Source organism: Tachyglossus aculeatus, chromosome 14 (assembly GCF_015852505.1).
Source record: "Tachyglossus aculeatus isolate mTacAcu1 chromosome 14, mTacAcu1.pri, whole genome shotgun sequence".
Lineage (NCBI taxonomy): Eukaryota > Metazoa > Chordata > Mammalia > Monotremata > Tachyglossidae > Tachyglossus > Tachyglossus aculeatus.
In genome coordinates this window covers 52,899,828-52,915,547 of record NC_052079.1, presented here as the reverse complement: position 1 = coordinate 52,915,547, position 15,720 = coordinate 52,899,828, and the positions used below count along the sequence as shown (strand labels likewise).

Here is a 15,720-nt window from a genome sequence, read left to right as displayed (position 1 = left end):
GGTGAACTGCCACATTCTACGAACCCAATGGTTACTTCTACCATTTACCTATTTATTTAAACCCATCCTCAGCACGGGTGTTTCTATCTAAATTCAATTTCTAGACTGTGAGCCCGTTGTAGGGTAGGGACCGTCTCTATATGTTGCCAACTTGTACTTCCCAAGCGCTTAGTACAGCGCTCTGCACACAGTAAGTGCTCAATAAATACGACTGAATGAATTACACATTAAATTATTTACTCTGATAGTTCTATTTCTATAGATTTTTGTGTCTGTCCCGTGTGTGTGTATATACGTATGTATCATACGCATATTATATATAAATATATGTTATGAATACATGCTTCTTATGGGCAAAGATACGTCTCTTGCTTCTTTTGTACTTTCCCTATTATAAATAATTTATTTATATTACTGTCTACCTCCTCTTGTAGACTGTGTGTTCATTGTGGGCAGGGAACGTGTCTGTCAACTCTGTTGTACTGAACGCTCGCTCTGCACATTGTAAGCGCTGAATAAATAACATTGATGATGATGAAGTGTTTAGTATGATACAACTGCACCCATTGTATGCTAGATAAACAGTTAACACTACTACTTTTAGTTTGCGTCTTCAGACCTGACTGTGACCCTCAAGCACAGTGACACAAATCCATTCTTCCCTGCCGAAATGGAGTTTTTATCCATCAAGCCCCTCACTTGGAAGAGAGTAGCCCACTTCATCAACCAATGGACTTTACTGAATGCCTACTATGCTCTAAACACTTGGGACGTACAACGGAAACAAAAGATACGGTCCTTTAAATTAATTATGGTATTTGTGAAGCACTCCCTATGTGCCAGGCACTGTACTAAGCGCTGGGGTGGATACAAGCAAATTGGGTTGGACGCAGTCCCTGTCCCGTGTGGCGCTCACAGTCTCAATCCCCATTTTGCAGATGAGGCAACGGAGGCACAGAGAACAATAATAATAATAATTTAGCACTCTTTCTTAACACGTGTAGCATCACCCCAAGCACTAGGGGTTCAGATGGAACCATGAATTGATTAATTAATTAACTAGTACCATTTTCCTCTAATAATAATAATAATAATAATGATGGCATTTGTTAAGCGCTTCCTATGTGCCAAGCACTGTTCTAAGCACTGGGGGGGGATACAAGGTAATCAGGTTGTCCCATGTGGGGCTCACAGTCTTAATACCCATTTTCCAGATGAGGGAACGAGGCCCAGGGAAGTGGCACACAGCAGACAAGTGGCAGAGCCGGGATTTGAACCCATGACCTCTGACTCCAAAGCCCGGGCTCTTTCCCACTGAGCCACGCCGCTTCTCTAAACTGTAAGCTCACTGCGGGCAAGGACTGCGTCTGTTTGTTGTTATATTGTAGTTGCCCAAGCACTTGGTAATAATAATAATGATGGCATTTATTAAGCACTTACTATGTGCAAAGCACTGTTCTAAGCGCTGGGGAGGATACAAGGTGATCAGGTTGTCCCACGGCGGGCTCACAGTCTTCACCCCCATTTTACAGATGAAGGAACTGAGGATCTGAGAAGTTAAGTGACTTGCCCAAGGTCACACAGCAGACACGTGGCAGACCCGGGATTCGAACCCATGACCTCGGACTCCAAAGCCCAGGCTCTTTCCACTGAGCCACGCTGCTTCTCCTACATTGCTCTGCACACAGTAAGCGCTCAATAAATACGACCGACTGACCGGCCGTTCAGCCCAGCCCTGGGATTAAGAGGCCGGATGCAGTAAGATGGCTTGTGGTGCAATCAGAGAAGCAGCTCTGCTCCTGGTACTCACCATGTTCGATCACCAGCGTCTGAGCGAGGGCGGGAATGGCGTTCAGCAGTTTTCCCAGGAGCATCAGGGTGGGTACGCTGCTCCTTGTGCTGGACATATTACACAGCTGCAGCAGCAGAGGGAAGAATCAATCAATCAATCAATCATATTTATTGAGCGCTTACTATGTGCAGAGCACTGTACTAAGTGCTTGGGAAGTACAAATTGGCAACATATAGAGACGGTCCCTACCCAACACTGGGCTCACAGTCTAAAAGGGGGAGACAGAGAAAAAAAACCAAACATACTAACAAAATAAAATAAATAGAATAGATATGTACAAGTAAAATAAATAGAGTAATAAATATGTACAAACATATATACATATACACAGGTGCTGTGGGGAAGGGAAGGAGGTAAGATGGGGGGGATGCAGAGGGGGACGAGGGGGAGAGGAAGGAAGGGGCTGAGTGTGGGAAGGCCTCCTGGAGGAGGTGAGCTCTCAGTAGGGCCTTGAAGGGAGGAAGAGAGCGAGCTTGGCGGGTGGGCAGAGGGATTGGGGGCATTCCGGGCCCGGGGGAGGATGTGGGCCGGGGGTCGATGGCGGGACAGGCGAGAGTGAGGCCTAACGGTGAGGAGGTTAGCGACGGCAGAGGAGTGGAGGGCGCGGGCTGGGCTGGAGAAGGACAGAAGGGAGGTGAGGTAGGAGGGGGCGACGGGATGGATGGACAGCCTGGAAGCCCAGGGGGAGGAGTGAGAAGAAATGACAAACCACGAAGGAGAACTCATTCATTCATTCAGTCAGTATTGATTGAGCGCTTACTGTGTGCAGAGCACTGGACTAAGCGCTTGGGAAGTCCAAGTTGGCAACATCTAGAGACGGTCCCTACCCAACAGCGGGCTCACAGGCTAGAAGAACTCCTGGTTTAAAGGCCAGTGTCATACAAAGAAGCAGCTTGGCTCAGTGGAAACAGCCTGGGCTTGGGAGTCGGAGGTCATGGGTTCTAATCCCCGCTCCGCCACTTATCGGCTGTGTGACTTTGGACAAGTCACTTCACTTCTCTGGGCCTCAGTTTCCTCGTCTGTAAAATGGGGATTAAGATTGTGAGCCCCAAGTAGGGCGACCTGATCACCTTGTAACCTCCCCAGCGCTTAGAACAGTGCTTTGCACACAGTAAGTGCTTAATAAATGTCATTAATTGGGTAGGGACTGTCTTTGGGTAGGGACTGTCTCTATATGTTGCCAACTTGTACTTCCCAAGAGCTTAGTACAGTGCTCTGCACACAGTAAGCGCTCAATAAATACGATTGATTTATTAATATTGATATATTATTATCTTTTAGACTGTGAGCCCACTGTTGGGTAGGGACTGTCTCTATATGTTGCCAATTTGTACTTCCCAAGCGTTTAGTACAGTGCTCTGCACATAGTAAGCGCTCAATAAATACGATTGATGATGATGATGATTATTATTATTATCATTATTATTATTATTATTAAAGAGCCCGGGCTTTGGAGTCAGAGGTCAGGGGTTCAAATCCCGGCTCCGGCAAGTGTCAGCTGTGTGACTTTGGGCAAGTCCCTTAACTTCACTGTACCTCAGTTCCCTCATCTGTAAAATGGGGATTAAGACTGTGAGCCCCCCCGTGGGACAACCTGATCACCTTGTAGCCTCCCCAGAGCTTAGAACAGTGCTTGGCACATAGTAAGCACTTAATAAATGCCATTATTATTATTATTACAAAACTGCAAAGTCCGGTTACACTCTTCTCATCCGACAGAAGGAACTTCCAGCCGAAGCTTGCTTCTCAGCAGAAGCTGTTGAATCGGAAAAGCGGCCAAATCCTCCAAAAACACACAGGCGTCCAGTCTCAAGATTCTCCGATTTTTGGAAGTTGGGAACGGTGAGGAGGCTGGGAATGCCATGGAGACTTGTAGCTTGCTTAGCGACAAAGAAGGGACACTGAGCGTTGGTTTTTTTCTCCGTCTCCCCCTTTTAGACTGTGAGCCCACTGTTGGGTAGGGACTGTCTCTAGATGTTGCCAACTTGGACTTCCCAAGCGCTTAGTACAGTGCTCTGCACACAGTAAGCGCTCAATAAATATGATTGATTGATTGATTGATTGATTGCTGTGGCCCATCCCCTTCTCACGCAAAGAGGGTGGCCAGGAGGAGAGAGGGATACCAAGAAACGTGACACTATACTGACCTTCTTCTGACATACATCCAGTACATAGTAAACAAACCGCTGGGACTTCAGTTCCATTAGTATTTGCACCAGGACTGTGAAGAAAAAAAAGGATTAGCAACCGCAGGCATTGCTATCTAGGATGCAAATGTGGCTGAAAGAATCAGAATTAATCATCATCACCATCAATCGTATTTATTGAGCGCTTACTGTGTGCAGAGCACTGTACTAAGCACTTGGGAAGTACAAATTGGCAACATATAGAGACAGTCCCTACCCAACAGTGGGCTCACAGTCTAAAAATTGGGCTCACAGTCTAAAAATCCCCACAGCATTTGCTGAAAACCTACTGCGCTGAGCACCAAACTAGATGCTAAGGGAACGTCAAAAGAAACAAGAGGCAGCGTAAAGAGCACGGGCTTGGGAGGCAAAGGTCAAGGGTTCGAATCCCGGCTCCGCCACCTGTCTGCTGTGTGACCTTGGGCAAGCCACTTAACTTCTCTGTGCCTCAGTGACCTCATCTGGAAAATGGGGATGAAGACTGTGAGCCTCACGTGGGACAACCTGATCACCCTGTATCCCCTCCCGGCGCTTAGAACAGTGCTTCGCACATAGGAAGTGTTTAACAAATGCCACCATTAATTAATTAAGAGGTATGATTCCTTCCCTTGCGAATCGTATAATCTAATGGAGGAAATGAACGTAAATTGATGGAAATACAATACAGAAGCAGGGCGGCCTAGTGGAAAGAGCATGGGACTGGTAGTCCAAGGACGTGGATTCTAATCCCATTCATTCATTCAGTCGTATGTGTTGAGCGCTGACTGTGTGCAGAGCACTGTACTAAGCGCCATTCATTCATTCAATTAATCGTATTTATTGAGCGCTTACTGTGTGCAGAGCACTGTATGTACTAAGCACTTGGGCCTGCTGTGAGACCTTGGGCAAGTTACTTAATTTACCCGTGCCTCAGTTTCTTCATCTGGAAAGTGGGGCGTCAGTACTTGTAATAATAATAATAATGATGGTTCTTGTTAAGCGCTTACTATGTGCTGGGATAGATACAAGGTTATCAGGTTATCCCACTTGGGGCTTACAGTGTTCATCCCTGTTTTCCAGATGAGGTAACTGAGGCACAGAGAAGTGAAGTGACTTGCCCAAAGTCACCCAGCTGACAAGTGGCGGAGTCGGGATTAGAACCCATGACCTCTGACTCCCAAGCCCGGGCTCTTTCCACTAAGCCACGCTACTAAAACTGTGAGCCTCATCTGGGTCCAGGACTATGCCTCATCTGATCTTCTTGTATCTACCAGGGCGTTCAGTACAGTGCTTAGTACATAGTAAGAGCTCAGCGAATCCACTCATTCAATCGCATCTATTGAGCGCTTACTGTGTGCAGAGCACTGGACTAAGCGCTTGGGAAGTCCAAGTCGGCAACATCTAGAGACGGTCCCTACCCAAAAATGGGCTCACAGTCTAGAAGGGGGACAGACAACAAAACAAACCAGACAGGTGTCAAACTGTCCGAATAAATAGAATTATATCTATATACACATCATTAATAAAATAGAGTAGTAAATATGTACATGTACATTATTATGTACATGAATGCCACAGTCATTATTATTATTATTGCCTATGACTGTGCTATGAGCTGTGATGAGAAGCAGCGTGGCTCGGTGGAAAGAGCACAGGTTTGGGAGTCAGAGGTCATGGGTTCAAATCCTGGCTCCGCCAACTGTCAGCTGTGTGACTTTGGGCAAGTCACTTCACTTCTCTGGGCCTCAGTGACCTCATCTGGAAAATGGGGATGAAGACTGTGATCCCCCCATGGGACAATCAATCAGTCAATCAACAGTATTTATTGAGCGCTTACTGTGTGCAGAGCACTGTAATAAGCGCTTGGGAAGTACAAGTTGGCGACATACAGAGATAGTCCCTACCCAACAGTGGACTCACAGTCTAGAAAGGGGACACAGAGAACGAAACCAAACATATTAACAAAATCACCTTGTAACCTCCCCAACGCTTAGAACAGTGCTTTGCACGTAGTATGCGTTTAACAAATGCCATCATCATTATTATTATTATTTCTTGGTCCCAAACCTCAGTCCACACAATCCCAGTCCACACTCCTCACCTTTAATTGAGAGGTCCAGAATTCCATGGTCGTCTAGACTGTGTAATATCCCTGGGAAAGGGTGAGAAAGAGAGCGAGGAATGATTCACAGACACGTTGGGAATTTTAAAATGAGTGCCATGACCGTAAAAGGGCCTTGGATCCTTTCGCTTAGAGTTCCTTTCCTTAATAATTCCTTCTCTCATTCATTCCTCCCTAGTTTCCCACCTCATTTTAGCTAAGGGGACTTAACTAATCGATCGATAGTATTTATGGCGCACCTACTGTAGGCAGAGCACTGTACTAAGCGCTTAGAAGAGCTTAAAATTTGGCACAAGTTACAGATGGGAGAGAAAGGAAAAATGGATATGTAGAGGAGCAAGGGCTTAAATAGTAAAGTTGATATGTAGGGAAGTGGCTCCTTAAGGGCAGGGAACATGCTTATCAACTCTGTTGTATTATTTATTCATTCAATCATATTTATTGAGCGCTTACTGTGGGCAGAGCACCGTACTAAGCGCTAAGAAGAGCTTAAAATTTGGCACAAATTACAGATGGGAGAGAAAGGAAAAATGGATATGTAGAGGAGCAAGGGCTTAAATAGTAAAGTTGATATGTAGGGAAGTGGCTCCTTAAGGGCAGGGAACATGCTTATCAACTCTGTTGTATTATTCATTCATTCAATCGTATTTATTGAGCGCTTACTGTGGGCAGAGCACTGTACTAAGCGCTAAGAAGAGCTTAAAATTTGGCACAAGTTACAGATGGGAGAGAAAGGAAAAATGGATATGTAGAGGAGCAAGGGCTTAAATAGTAAAGTTGATATGTAGGGAAGTGCTCCTTAAGGACAGGGAACATGCTTATCAACTCTGTTGTATTATTCATTCATTCAATCGTATTTATTGAGTGCTTACTGTGTGCAGAGCACTGTACTAAGCGCTAAGAAGAGCTTAAAATTTGGCACAAGTTACAGATGGGAGAGAAAGGAAAAATGGATATGTAGAGGAGCAAGGGCTTAAATAGTAAAGTTGATATGTAGGGAAGTGCTCCTTAAGGACAGGGAACATGCTTATCAACTCTGTTGTATTATTCATTCATTCAATCGTATTTATTGAGTGCTTACTGTGTGCAGAGCACTGTACTAAGCGCTAAGAAGAGCTTAAAATTTGGCACAATTTACAGATGGGAGAGAAAGGAAAAATGGATATGTAGAGGAGCAAGGGCTTAAATAGTAAAGTTGATATGTAGGGAAGTGGCTCCTTAAGGGCAGGGAACATGCTTATCAACTCTGTTGTATTATTTATTCATTCAATCATATTTATTGAGCGCTTACTGTGGGCAGAGCACCGTACTAAGCGCTAAGAAGAGCTTAAAATTTGGCACAAATTACAGATGGGAGAGAAAGGAAAAATGGATATGTAGAGGAGCAAGGGCTTAAATAGTAAAGTTGATATGTAGGGAAGTGCTCCTTAAGGGCAGGGAACATGCTTATCAACTCTGTTGTATTATTTATTCATTCAATTGTATTTATTGAGCGCTTACTGTGTGCAGAGCACTGTACTAAGCGCTTATTAAGTGCTCTGCACACAGAAAACACCCAATAAATATCATCATTATGTTGCCAATTTGTACTTCCCAAGCGCTTAGTACAGTGCTCTGCACACAGTAAGCACTCAATAAATACGATTGATGATGATGATCGATTGATTGATTGAAGGCAAACATGTAAGTCCTAGTTGGAACCAAAGTGCCGAGGGGCGGTTGGAGGGATAGGACTTGGGGAGAAGAAAAATTTACCTCTTTCTCTCCCCACTTCATTCATTTCTTCAATCGTATTTATTGAGCACTCTCACCGTCTGCAGAGCACTGTACTAAGCTTTTGGGAAAGTACAATACAACAATAAACGGTGACGGTTCCTCGCTTACGGTCTAGTGGGGGAGGCAGACGTCAATATAATTAAATAAAATACAAACATGTGCATAAGTGCTGTGGGGCTGGGAGGGGGGAAGAGCCAAGGGAGCAAGTCGGGGCGATGCAGAAGGGGGTGGGAGATGAGGAAAAGTGGGGTTCAGTTTAATAATAATAATAATAATGATGATGGTATTTGTTAATCAATCAATCGTATTTATTGGGCGCTTACTGTGTGCAGAGCACTGTACTAAGCGCTTGGGAAGTACAAGTTGGCAACGTATAGAGACGGTCCCTACCCAACAGTGGGCTCACAGTCTAGAAGGGGGAGACAGAGAACAAAACCAAACATATTAACAAAATAAAGTAAATAGAATAGATATGTACAAGTAAAATAAATAGAGTAAATAAATAGAGTAATAGATATGTACAAACACATATACATATATACAGTTAAGCACTTACTACATGAGAAGCAGTACTTTTTGTACATATTTATTACTCTATTTATTTATTTATTTATTTTACTTGTACATATCTATTCTATTTATTTTATTTTGTTAGTATGTTTGGTTTTGTTCTCTGTCTCCCCCTTCTAGACTGTGAGCCCACTGTTGGGTAGGGACTGTCTCTATATGTTGCCAATTTGTACTTCCCAAGTGCTTAGTATAGTGCTCTGCACATAGTAACCGCTCAATAAATATGATTGATGATGATGATGATTTTTGGTATTCATAAACCAAAAGTTCTCCCTTATAATAATAATAATAATAATGGCATTTATTAAGCGCTTACTATCAATCAATCGTATTTATTGAGCACTTACTATATGCAAAGCGCTGTTCTAAGCGCTGGGGAGATTGCAAGGTGATCAGGTTGTCCCAAGGGGGGCTCACAGTCTTCATCCCCATTCTACAGATGAGGGAACTGAGGCCCAGAGAAGTGAAGTGACTTGCCCAAAGTCACCCAGCTGACAATTGGCGGAGCCGGGATTAGAACCCATGACCTCTGACTCCAAAGCCCGGGCTCTTTTCCACTGAGCCACGCTGCTTCTCTAAAGCCTCTCTTCCTCACTCCAAATACAGTCACAGTAATATATATGTCCAATAACATAATGCTCTGCACACAGTAAGTACTCAACAGATATCACTGATGGATTGAAGCAGCGTGGCTCAGTGGAAAGAGCCCGGGCTTTGGGGCCAGAGGTCATGGGTTCGAACCCCGGCTCCACCACGTGTCTGCTGTGTGACCTTGGGCAAGTCACTTAACTTCTCGGAGCCTCAGTTACCTCATCTGTAAAATGGGGCTAACTGTGAGCCCCATGTGGGACAACCTGATCACCTTGTATCCCCCCAGCGCTTAGAACAGTGCTTTGCACATAGTAAGCGCTTAACAAATGCCATCATTATTATTATTATTATTGATTGGCTACCCTAGCATTTAGCCTAGGGCGTTGCATATGCTAACACTTAACAAATGCCTTGATTATCATTATTATTAGGGAAATCATTAATACAATCACGACAGTTAAGCTACAAGTTAAGAAAAAGCAGCATAGCCAAGTGGAAAGAGCCTGAGCCTGGGAATCAGAGGACCTGGGTTCTAATCCCAGCTCTGCTACTTCATCATCATCATCATCTTTCTACTCAAGCTGAGTAGAAAGGGTGATGATGATGATGATCATCAATCGTATTTATTGAGCGCTTACTATGTGCAGAGCACTGTACTAAGCGCTTGGGAAGTACAAATTGGCAACATATAGAGACAGTCCCTACCCAACAGTGGGCCCACAGTCTAAAAGGGGGAGACGGAGAACAAAACCAAACATACTAACAAAATAAAATAAAATAAATAAAATAATAAAATAAAATAAATAGAATAGATATGTACAAATAAAATAAATAAATAAATTTAGCTACTTGCCCACTGACACTGGGCAATCCACTTAACAGCTCAGTGCCTCAGTTTCCCCATCTAAGTGACACTTAAATACCTGCTCTCCCTCCTACTTAGACTGTGAGTTCCAGATCATCATCATCATCAATCGTATTTATTGGGCGCTTACTATGTGCAGAGCACTGTACTAAGCGCTTGGGAAGTACAAATTGGCAACATATAGAGACGGTCCCTACCCAACAGTCGGCTCACAGTCTAAAAGATGGGACAGAGACTGTGTCCAACCTGATTATCCTGTCTCTATTACAGCGCTTGACCCAAAATATGTACTAAACACCTACCACAGCTATTATTTCGAAGAGTTCTCCTGATCTCTACCTGGGCCTCCTAAAAGCAGCAGGGCAAGAATTCATTTTCAAGGCAGCCCCCGCTCTTTCTCTTACCGAGCAAGGTGCCCATGAAGTGCAAACAAATTCTTTCATCCTGCGAGAAGAGATGAGTAACCAGGCTGGTGTTCCGTATCAGGTCATCCCAGAGGCAGGACAGCGTGTGTTTCTTGCGCACGAGCTTAAGGGAGGGGGAAAAAAAATGATATAATTACAAACAATTAAAACGGACAGCGTGATTTCATGATGACGTGGATCCACCCATAAGAACGTTGCCAACTTGTACTTCCCAAGCGCTTAGTAAGCGCTCAATAAATACGATGGATCGATCGATTGGTAAGAATAAATGGGAATAACTGAGAGAGCATATGAGACCTTGGGACGGCAAATGAAGGGAGAGGGATTGGGCAGAGTTGAAAGTGGCCCTCGGAGACCCGGCTAAAATAATAATAATAATTATGGCCATTAATTACAATTAATTAATTAAAATGGCCACTCGGCATCATGTACTCCAATTTCTTACTAATCACGGAAGGATGTGAACGCGTGGTGGGCAGGGAGTGTTACTGTTTATTGTTGTGTTGTTCTTTCCCAAATGCTTTTAGTACTGTGTTCTGCACATGGTCAGCACTGAATAAATACAGTTGAATGAATGAGGAGGTAATAATAATAATTATGGTATTTGTTAAGTGCTTACTATGGGCCAGGCACTGTTTTCAGTGCTGGGGTAGATACGAGAAAGCAGCGTGGCTCAGTGGAAAGAGCCCGGGCTTTGGAGTCAGAGGTCATGGGTTCAAATCCCCGCTCCGCCATTTGTCAGCTGTGTGGCTTTGGGCCAGTCGCTTCACTTCTCTGAGCCTCAGTTACCTCATCTGTAAAATGGGGATGAAGACTGTGAGCTCCCCGTGGGACAACCTGGTCAACGTGTAACTCCCCAGCACTTAGAACAGTGCTTTGCACATAGTAAGCGCTTAATAAATGCCATCATTATTATTATTTTAAGATAATTGGGTTGCACACAGGCCAGGTCACGGGGCCTAGGAGATAGAGGATGGATCTGGGAGACAGAAGGACCTGTGTCCGAGTCCCAGCTCGGCCACTTGTCCGCTGTGTGACCTTGGACAAGTCATTTCACTCCTCTAGGCCCAGTTCCCTCACCTGCAAAACCGGGGGTGAAGACCGAGCACCCCATGAGGGGCAGGGACTGTGTCCAACCGGATAACCCCGTATCTAGAGAAGCAGCGTGGCTCAGCGGAAAGAGCCCGGGCTTTGGAGTCCGAGGTCATGGGTTCAAATCCCGGCTCTGCCAATTGTCAGCTGTGTGACTTTGGGCAAGTCGTTTCACTTCTCTGGGCCTCAGTTCCCTCATCTGGAAAATGGGGGTGAAGACTGTGAGCCCCCCGTGGGACAACCTGAACACCTTGTAACCTCCCTAGCGCTTAGAACAGTGCCTTGCACATAGTAAGTGCTTAATAAATGCCATCATTCCCTTCCCCACAACACCTGTATATATGTTTGTACATATTTATTACTCTATTTATTTTTCTTGTACATATCTATTCTATTTATTTTATTTTGTTAGTATGTTTGGTTTTGTTCTCTGTCTCCCCTTTTAGACTGTGAGCCCACTGTTGGGTAGGGACTGTCTCTATATGTTGCCAATTTGTACTTCCCAAGCGCTTAGTACAGTGCTCTGCACATAGTAAGCGCTCAATAAATACGATTGATGATGATGATGATGATGATCATTATTATCTACCCCAAGGCCTGGCATGAAGCAAGCGCTTAACAAATTCCATAAAGGGAAAAAGAATAATTAATACTTAGGGTACTTGTTAAGCCCTTGTTATGCGCCGAGTACTGTTCGAAGCGCTGGGGTAGCTGCAGTTCAATCAGGTTGGACACAGTCCCCGTCCCGCACGGGGCTCACGTTCTCCATCACCATTTTACGGATAATCAATCAATCAATCGTATTTATTGAGCGCTTACTGTGTGCAGAGCACTGTACTAAGTGCTTGTAGTCCAGCCCAGTGCTCTGCACACAGTAAGCGCTCAATAAATACGATTGAGGGAATGAATGAATGAGGGAACTGAGGCCCGGAGAAGTGAAGTGACTTGCCCAAAGTCACACAGCTGACAATTGGCGGGGCCGGGATTTGAACCCGTGACCTCAAACTCCAAAGCCTCAAGCGCTTAGTCCAGTGCTCTGCATGCAGTAAGCGCTCAATAAATACGACTGAGTGAATGAATGAATGAGGGAACTGAGGCCCAGAGAAGTGAAGTGACTTGCCCAAAGTCACACAGCTGACAATTGGTGGGGCTGAGATTTGAACCCGTGACCTCAAACTCCAAAGCCTCAAGCGCTTAGTCCAGTGCTCTGCAGGCAGTAAGCGCTCAATAAATGTGATTGATTGGTTGATTGATTGATTGAATGAATGAATGAATGAATGAGGGAGCTGAGGCCCAGAGAAGCGAAGTGACTTGCCCAAAGTCACAAAGCTGACAATTGGCAGAGCCGGGATTTGAACCCATGACCTCGGACTCCAAAGCCTCAAGCGCTTAGTCCAGTGCTCTGCACGCAGTAAGCGCTCAATAAATACGATTGAATGAATGAGGGAACTGAGGCCCAGAGAAGTGAAGTGGCTTGCCCAAAGTCACACGGCTGGCAATTGGCGGAGCCGGGATTTGAACCCATGACCTCGGACTCCAAAGCCTCAAGCACTTAGTCCAGTGCTCTGCACGCAGTAAGCGCTCAATAAATACGATTGATTGAGTGAATGAATGAGGGAACTGAGGCCCAGAGAAATGAAGTGACTTGCCCAAAGTCACACAGCTGACAATTGGTGGGGCCGGGATTTGAACCCATGACCTCGAACTCCAAAGCCTCAAGCGCTTAGTCCAGTGCTCTGCAGGCAGTAAGCTCTCAATAAATACGACTGAACGAATGAATGAACGAGGGAACTGAGGCCTGGAGAAGTGAAGTGACTTGCCCAAAGTCACATGGCTGACAATTGGCGGGGCCGGAATTTGAACCTATGACCTCGAACTCCAAAGCCTCAAGCGCTTAGTCCAGTGCTCTGCACACAGTAAGCGCTCAATAAATACGATTCAATGAATGAATGAAGGAAGGAACTGAGGCCCAGAGAAGTGAAGTGACTTGCCCAAAGTCACACAGCTGACAATTGGTGGGGCCGGGATTTGAACCCATGACCTCGAACTCCAAAGCCTCAAGCGCTTAGTCCAGTGCTCTGCACACAGTAAGTGCTCAATAAATACAACTGAGTGAATGAATGAATGAATGAATGAGGGAACTGAGGCCCGGAGAAGTGGCTTGCCCAAAGTCACACAGCTGACAATTGGTGGGGCCGGGATTTGAACCCATGACCTCGGACTCCAAAGCCTCAAGCGCTTAGTCCAGTGCTCTGCACGCAGTAAGGGCTCAATAAATACGATTGATTGAGTGAATGAATGAGGGAACTGAGGCCCAGAGAAATGAAGTGACTTGCCCACAAAGTCACACAGCTGACAATTGGCGTGGCTGGGATTTGAACCCATGACCTCGGACTCCATAGCCTCAAGCGCTTAGTCCAGTGCTCTGCACACAGTAAGCGCTCAATAAATACGACTGAGTGAATGAATGAATGAATGAGGGAACTGAGGCCCAGAGAAGTGAAGTGACTTGCCCAAAGTCACACAGCTGACAATTGGCAGAGCCGGGATTTGAACCCATGACCCCGAACTCCAAAGCCTCAAGCGCTTAGTCCAGTGCTCTGCACGCAGTAAGCGCTCAATAAATACGATTGAATGAATGAATGAATGAGGGAACTGAGGCCCAGAGAAGTGAAGTGACTTGCCCAAAGTCACACAGCTGACAATTGGCGGGGCCGGGATTTGAACCCATGACCTCGTGCTCCGCACACAGTAAGCGCTCAATAAATACGACTGAATGAATGATTGAATGAATGAATGAATGAATGAGGAGGGCTGAGGGCGGTGAGGCGAGGCGGCCCCTGCTGGTAGCGGGCGGAAGTGTCGGCGCCCCCTGGCGGGGAGGCGGGGAACAGCGGCGGGGAGGGCACCGGTGCTAAGGATGAGGCCACCCTCGGCCGCACCGAAACTTGGCCGTCCCGCAGCAGGTCGAGGGCACAGGCCAAGCAGAGGCCCGAGGGCGGGGGCAGCAGCCAGCGCACGTCGTGTTGGCGATGGGACCGCTCGGACAGCAGCGACTGCGACGGCGACGAGCCCGTTTCCTCCTCCGGACCGGACTGCCCCGCCATGGCCGCCGCGCTGTCCGGAGGGAGCAGGACGGACTGCGGCGCAGGCGCACTGAGGGGCGGGGGCGGAGGGGGCGAAGAGCGCCTCCGGCGGGAGCAGGGGGGACTGCGGCGCAGGCGCACTGACGGGTGGGGGGAGCGGGGAGGTGAAGTGCGCCTCCGGCGGGAGCAGGAGGGACTGCGGCGCAGGCGCACTGAGGGGCGAGGGGGGCGAAGGAGGCGAAGAGCGCCTCCGGCGGGAGCAGGGAGGACTGCGGCGCAGGTGCACTGACGGGTGGGGGGAGCCGGGGAGGTGAAATGCGCCTCCGGCGGGAGCAGGAGGGACTGCGGCGCAGGCGCACTGAGGGGCGGGGGGGAGCGGCGGAGGCGAAGAGCGCCTCCAGCGGGAGCAGGGGGAACTGCGGCGCAGGCGCACTGAGGGGTGAGGGGCGTGGTGGAGGCGAAGTGCGCCTCCGGCGGGAACAGGAGGGACTGCGGCGCAGGCGCACTGAGGGGCGGGGCGGAGGCGGCGAAGAGCGCCTCTGGCGGGAGCAGGGGGAACTGCGGCGCAGGCGCACTGAGGGGCGAGGGGGTGAAGGGGTGAAGTGCGCCTCCGGCGGGAGCAGGAGGGACTGCGGCGCAGGCGCACTGAGGGGCGGGGGGAGAGGGGGAGGCGAAGAGCGCCTCCGGCGGGAGCCGGGGGGACTGCGGCGCAGGCGCACTGAGGGGCGGGGCGGAGGAGGCGAAGAGCGCCTCCGGCGGGAGCAGGGGGGACTGCGGCGCAGGTGCACTGACGGGTGGGGGGAGAAGGGGAGGTGAAGTGCGCCTCCGGCGGGAGCAGGAGGGACTGCGGCGCAGGCGCACTGAGGGGTGAGGGGGGTGGAGGAGGCGAAGTGCGCCTCCGGCGGGAACAGGAGGGACTGCGGCGCAGGCGCACTGAGGGGCGGGGCGGAGGCGGCGAAGAGCGCCTCTGGCGGGAGCAGGGGGAACTGCGGCGCAGGCGCACTGAGGGGCGAGGGGGTGAAGGGGTGAAGTGCGCCTCCGGCGGGAGCAGGAGGGACTGCGGCGCAGGCGCACTGAGGGGCGGGGGGAGAGGGGGAGGCGAAGAGCGCCTCCGGCGGGAGCCGGGGGGACTGCGGCGCAGGCGCACTGAGGGGGGGGCGGGGGAGAGCCCGTTGT

General features: G+C 48.0%; 1 protein-coding gene across 2 annotated transcripts in view; it reads right to left on the bottom strand.

Moving 5' to 3' along the window:
- MEI1 (meiotic double-stranded break formation protein 1) overlaps nucleotides 1-14,577 on the bottom strand; it is a 95,285-nt gene extending 80,708 nt beyond the window's left edge. For both annotated transcript variants that reach the window (XM_038756406.1, XM_038756407.1), the window contains exons 1-5: nucleotides 14,401-14,577; nucleotides 10,346-10,469; nucleotides 6,119-6,169; nucleotides 4,000-4,073; nucleotides 1,811-1,916 (exon numbers count right to left, since the gene is read on the bottom strand). In XM_038756406.1, coding sequence (XP_038612334.1) covers nucleotides 1,811-1,916; nucleotides 4,000-4,073; nucleotides 6,119-6,169; nucleotides 10,346-10,469; nucleotides 14,401-14,565 — 520 coding nt within the window. In that variant the 5' untranslated portion in view covers nucleotides 14,566-14,577. The remainder of the gene's footprint in view (nucleotides 1-1,810; nucleotides 1,917-3,999; nucleotides 4,074-6,118; nucleotides 6,170-10,345; nucleotides 10,470-14,400) is intronic.
- Nucleotides 14,578-15,720: the final 1,143 nt, after the last annotated feature.